General features: G+C 37.8%; 1 protein-coding gene across 3 annotated transcripts in view; it reads left to right on the forward strand.

Moving 5' to 3' along the window:
• Window positions 1-6,445, forward strand: part of DMXL1 (Dmx like 1) — a 216,224-nt gene that overhangs the window by 107,607 nt on the left and 102,172 nt on the right. For all 3 annotated transcript variants that reach the window (XM_014593197.1, XM_027765897.1, XM_006162337.2), the window contains exons 23-25: window positions 321-582; window positions 2,747-3,840; window positions 4,576-4,767. In XM_014593197.1, the coding sequence (XP_014448683.1) occupies window positions 321-582; window positions 2,747-3,840; window positions 4,576-4,767 (1,548 nt within the window). The remainder of the gene's footprint in view (window positions 1-320; window positions 583-2,746; window positions 3,841-4,575; window positions 4,768-6,445) is intronic.

Consider the following 6,445-nt stretch of genomic DNA (forward strand, 5'->3'; position numbering starts at 1 on the left):
CACAGACAGAGAGAGACAGAGAGACAGAAAGTGAGAAATCACCCCCCGGGGGGATGGCATGCCGCAGTCCCTTCTCCTCCATTCTCCTCTTGGGATCTTGGGCACGCACGCACACGCGCCCGGCGTGAGTTTAAGCCACCAGGTCCAGGACTTGAACGTGGGGAGTCCAGCGACATAGCCATTACGCTAACTGCTGGTCCCGCTAATGTTGAATATTAAAACCTTACGTTTTTCTACTTTTTAATGAGTTAGTTGAATTTATCCTTAACTTAAAGCTGCCCGAACTTGTTTATAAACAATATTTCTTTTTTTTTTTTAAGGTATGTCTTGAGAAATTGAATGACATTCAGTTGGCTCTTGTAATAGCAAGACTCTATGAGTCTGAATTTGATACATCTGCAACTTATAAATCTATTTTACGTAAAAAAGTTTTGGGAATTGATTCTCCTGTCAAGGAACTCAATTCATTGAACATAAATACTCATTCTGATCCTTTCCTTCGGAGTATGGCCTGTTGGATTTTGGAAGATTATAGTGGTGCTCTTGAAACATTAATAAAGCACCCTGTCAGAGAGAATGATGGTAAGAAGCACTCTAAAATGTTGCTGATTTTCAGGTCATTAGTAGTTGCTGGTGTGCAGATGACTTGGTTCACTACTGCTAAGAACAATATAAAACAAGTTGATTCATGGTCTTTATGAATTTTATGGTTTTGTTTGGCACACAGGGTTATATACAGACTTGTTGCTTTTTGTTTTCAGAAAATTAGTGTTTTGAAAACAAACACACTCTTGTTTTTATGGAATAGATTTATTGAATATAATTATTAACATTTGAATATAAATATTTTGAAGAAATACATATACAAAGCCAGTTTTTTAAATCTTAGATTGAGTTTAGTGTGTTTGTTAATCAGTTTTATAATTCTTATAGTGAAAAATATATTCAGGGTAAAGAAAGTTGACTTAAGTAATGTTATTAGAAAATCTTGAGTCCTTCAGTGGTGTGGTGGTTAAGATAGCTGAATCTTATGTGGCCAGTTGCGTGGTTCTAGTCCTGGACTTGGTGGCTTGAAAAGTACACCAGTTGTATGTGCATGCATGCCCAGAATCCAGAGAGAAGTGGGAAATAGAGCAGAAAGGATTGTGGCATGACCATCCCCCATGAGACAGTGCTTCTTCACTTTTCCTGGCAAGTGCATGCATCTCTAGCAAATTTAAAAAAGAAAAAGAAAACAAAAACAAAAACAAAAACAAAAAATCTTAAGTAAAATCTTGTCTTATTCATGAGATAAATGAGGTACAGATTTTTTTAATGTTCCCTAAATAAAAAGTATCTACTTCTGCCTCCCCTTTTAGAAATCTTCTTTGCTAAAGTTTTCCTAGAGACTTGTATAAAATGGAATTCTTTATATAAATTCATACAAAAATAATGTGGTTTGTTTTTTAGATGTTTTTCTATAGATAGAACTTTGTTTAATAGTAGGTATAATAGGTATCATATCATTTGGAGTTAAATTGGAAAATATTCTAGTTCATCACTTTTTCTTGATATCATTTAATCAGGAAGTATCAGATACTTTGCTTTCTTAACTTAGGAGAAAGCTGTGTAATTCAATCATTCAACTCTCTTAGCCATTTGACCTAAAGATTTTCAAAGGTCCCTGTAATAAAGTGGAAAAACAGAATGTTTCTCCTAGGCACATTCTTATATCTACACATATTCTCCTGAAAATGTATTTTATTTTGAGATTAACTCATGATCGCATACTTTACAGCCAGACACCCGTATTCTTTTAGAAGAAAATTATAAATGATAATAGTGACTTGATGATAAAAGGAGGGGAGGCAAGGAGGAGTGATTGGATTTGGCACATGATGTTTAAGGGTGACTAGACAGTACTGGATTTGAATGGAGTTGTAGGAATTAGAAGTCAAGGATAATTGCTGGGTTTGTAGCTTGAGCAATAGGTAATGATATGGAAAAATGTGGTTTTAGATCAAGAAACCTCTTCTGTTAAGGTGACTGTGAGCAGAGAACTAGTTCAAATGAGCAAGTTAATCAGTGTAGACGTTTGGGTGGAAAGAGGTCTGGACAAATGGCACACTAAGTAAAAAAGTCCCTAAGGCAAGAGTATATATTGTGTCATCGGAAAAGTCATGGTGCATTTTGCATAGAAAAACAGAAAAATATGTCATGACTTTTCCAACAACCCAGTAGCTGTAAGAGGAGAAGTAATGTAAGCCTTTGGATATTGGAGTTTAGGTTTTAAGGATAATATTGAGTCTAGAGATAGAAATGTAGAAGTTATCAGCACGTAGATGATTTTTAAAGCTATGGGACTGGGTGAGTTCAATCAGGTAGTGTAGACAGAAAAGAAATCAAGAACCAAACCTGAGTGCACCACACGCAGAGGTAGAAAAGATGAGAATTGGTAGAGGAGATTTAAAGGGAATGTCCAGAGAATTAAGAGAAAAAGAACTAAGAGTTTTAATATGTCTTAAAATATCACCTGAAGACTTTTCTGTGGGAAAACAACATAACCTTTGTTCATATTAGCATGTGTTCATTCCAGATGTGTTATTGTCTGTTCAGTGTCTCGAATTTGGTCTATTAATAAAGTTTTGTCAAGAGACCAGGTAGATAAAGATGCTGTAGTAGAGAAAAGGGACTACAGTGCAAATATAAACACTCAGTTTGGCTCTTGAAGAATTTTTATTGGCTCATAAAATTAATTTACTTTCAGATCAAGTCATGATGTCAGCCTGTAATCCTGCAGTTTTTAATTTCTACAATTACCTAAGAACACATCCTCTTTTGCTGAGACGTCATTTTGGATCAACAGATACATTTTCCACACACATGAGTTTATCAGGAAAAAGTGGACTAGCAGGAACAATTAATTTAAGTGAAAGAAGATTATTTTTTAGTACTGCCAGTGCTCATTTAAAAGCTGGCTGCCCCATGTTGGCTTTGGAAGTATTATCAAAGATGCCCAAAGTCATTAAGAAAACAAGACCTTTTTGTAGAGCATCTAGTTTTCTGGATACTAGTAAAGACTGTTCTCCATCTTCTCCGTCAAAAGTGGATGCAAGGGAAGAGAAGTCTTCTGCTGTCGATTGGTCGCAGTCACTGATGAACGGTTTTGGATCTTCTTCAGAGAGTTCCTCAGAGAAGCAGTCAAACTCTACTCTTTCTTTTGACTGGAGCCAACCTAGCGTTGTATTTCAGGATGACTCTTTAGAATTAAAATGGGACAGTGATAATGATGAGGAAGATGAGGAGCTCCCTATTTCAATGAGAGAGCCAAAACCTTTACAGAGAAAAATCGATAAAAAATTAGATGAAGTAAGTTCTAATTACACTGAATCATTTAGCACACTGGATGAAAGTGACATTCTAAATCCATCAGAAGATATAATTGCAGTTCAATTGAAATTTAGAGCATGTTTAAAGATTCTCACAGTAGAACTTCGCACTTTGTCTACTGGCTATGAAATAGATGGTGGAAAATTGCGTTACCAACTATACCACTGGCTTGAGAGAGAGGTGGTGGCTCTTCAGAAGACTTGTGACTTTTGCTCAGATGCTGAAGAACTACGGTGTGCATTTGACAGAAATGGAGATGAAGTTGGATTAAATAAGAGTGTTGAAGATTCACTTCACCAAACAAAAGTGAAACAATTAAGAGAAAGTTTTCAGGAAAAAAGACAGTGGCTCTTGAAATACCAGTCACTCCTGAGGATGTTTCTTAGCTATTGCATACTCCACGGATCCCATGGTGGGGGTCTTGCATCTGTGAGAATGGAATTGATTTTGCTTTTACAAGAATCTCAGCAGGTACGTAATGTATGTGATAGTCTGTCAAAATAGTACATCTAGAACAGATTTTTAGTATGTAATTTTCTTGCCAGAGAGTGCACAAGCTCATTGCAGGAGGAGAATGGGAGAGAAAACATGTACCTTCCCCCACCTCCAGGAGGCGGGAGGGGATGATCACACCACAACCCCTTTTCCTCCAATTCTCCTTCCCAATAGGACTTTGGACATGTACACAAACATTCCCACTGTGTTTTCAAGCCACCAGGGTTGGTGCTCAAACTGTGGTCTGCCACGTGGGATACAGCTCCTTTAACTACCATGTTAGTAGACTGGCCCTAGGACAGTTTCTGATGTTTTGTGGGATTTTTTTGAATGTTAAAACTTCATCTTTTTCATTACAGTTACTTAAGGAAATGCTCTCTTTTGTTTGGTCCTTCATAATAATAAATTTTTGTAGTTAATATATTACAGTTTGAGGATAATTCAGTATCAGGCCTCAGACTTGCTTACTGTAGTCTTATATGAATGTGTAGTTAAGTAATAGCCTTCTCCTTATTGTAAGATGGTATTGTCCCACCATTTTTTAATATAATTGTTGGAATACTGACTGTCTCAGGTCCTGTCCAACTTTTAAAGTTTCTGTTAGGCTTTTAGTTTTTGATTGTTTTGAGGTTTTTAAAAAGCCCCCTGAATTAGATAATGGATTATAACTATGAACATTTGATTAACCTTTCTTCCCTCTTTGTGTTTCAGGAAACATCAGAACCACTATTTCCTAGCCCTTTGTCCGAGCAAACCTCAGTGCCTCTTCTCTTCGCTTGTACAGCCAGTGCCAAAACAGTAGTTGCCAATCCATTATTGCACCTTAGTAATCTAACCCATGATATTCTGCATGCCATAATAAACTTTGATTCACCACCCCATCCTGATAGCCAAAGCAATAAAGTAAGTATGCTAATTTCAAGCTTTTAGATAATTTTCAACCTCAGACTAGATATATTGAATGCTTTATATCACCAAGTTTTATTGATTCTAGAGATTTTTATATCACCAAGTTTTATTGATTCTAGAGCTTCTGGTCGTAACCAGCTTTATCTTGTGTTACTTTTACTTTGTTCTCACTGTTCCAGTTAGTTAGTCTTTTTTTCTTTTTTTGGAGAGGTTTTTGCTATAGGGCGAGTGCGCTCGCCAGACAGACAGAGAGAGTGAGTTTAAGCCACCGGGTCCAGAACTCGAACCGCAGTCAACTACGTGGGAGTCCAGCGACATAGCCATTATGCTAACTTCTGGTCCCCCAGTTAGTTAGTCTTAGCAGCTTTATCAATAGAAGAGTGATAGTGGCCTGTGCAAATGTATGAGTGATTCTCTCAGAAGCTGATTGAATTTTTTTGAAGAGGTTTTTGCTATAGGGCACGTGTGCTCACCGGAAAGACAGAGAGAGACAGAGAGACAGAGAGAGATAAATCACCCCCCAGGGGGGATGGCTACGCTGCAATCCCTTCTCCTCCATTCTCCTCTCGGGATCTTGGACACGCATGCACGCACACGCGTCCGGCATGAGTTTAAGCCACCGGGTCCGGGACTCGAACCGCGGTCGACTACATAGGAGTCCAGCGACATAGCCATATGCTAACTGCTGGTCCCCTAGAAGCTGACTGAATGTTTTTTAAAAACAGAAACTTAATACTTTTGTATAAAAGTACTAATACTTAAGTAAATTTTTTCTTGTTAATATTAAGGCTTTACCTATTTTAAAGATATGTCATCAAGTATTTCATACTTGGCATTCCTCTGGGCTAGGCAGTACTTTATGAACCAGCAACAGCAGAATCACCTGCAGTGTTTGTTAAAAGTTTGGATTCCTAAGTTCACTCCAGACTTACTGAATCAGCCTGTGAGAGTCCCAGGAATATGTGTAAAGAAGTTCCTCAGCTGACTCTAATGTATAGTTAATCACATCATTATATTGAAGTATCTAACCAACCCCGACAGCCTGCCCCTCATCCTCACTCGGCTTCATCTGCTATTAGAGTCATATTTCACATTTCCTCTTGACTCTCCAGACAGTTTGCAGTCTAGGAAAGTATAGCCGAGTTTGACTGCTTTTGTACATTCTTTGGGGATTTTTACCCTCACAGTCTTGTTTGGTTCTTACCTACCTCACAGGTTATCATATCACAAGTTTGATTTTCTGTTTGCTTGATGGTGGGCTTTTTTCCCCACAATTTTACTGTCTTGGATAATCTTCATTCTTAAAGTTCAATTTTGCCACTTTCCTTTATTGCTCTTTAGTATAAATACCCACTGTGCTTATTATACAGTTTGGAATTTAATCTCCAAATTTTTCTCATCACAACACACATATGAATTTTCCATCCAAAATACACTGTGCATTGGCTCAATCAAGCACATCAACATATATGTTCTCAGCAAATGATTTCCCAATTTTTGTGTCCTGCATACCTTGCCTTTTGTTTTGCCATCCTAGATTCCCCATCCCCACCCTCTGCCATGTCCCATCTTCCTCCTCCATTGTCCCTGACATTCATGATTGCCCTCAATGCCTTCCGCCCCCCCCCATTCAATTGTTCTACCAATGAACTCAATTAGTCTAAGTATATCC

Source organism: Tupaia chinensis, unplaced genomic scaffold (genome assembly GCF_000334495.1).
Source record: "Tupaia chinensis unplaced genomic scaffold, TupChi_1.0 Scaffold139897_1, whole genome shotgun sequence".
Taxonomy (NCBI): domain Eukaryota; kingdom Metazoa; phylum Chordata; class Mammalia; order Scandentia; family Tupaiidae; genus Tupaia; species Tupaia belangeri.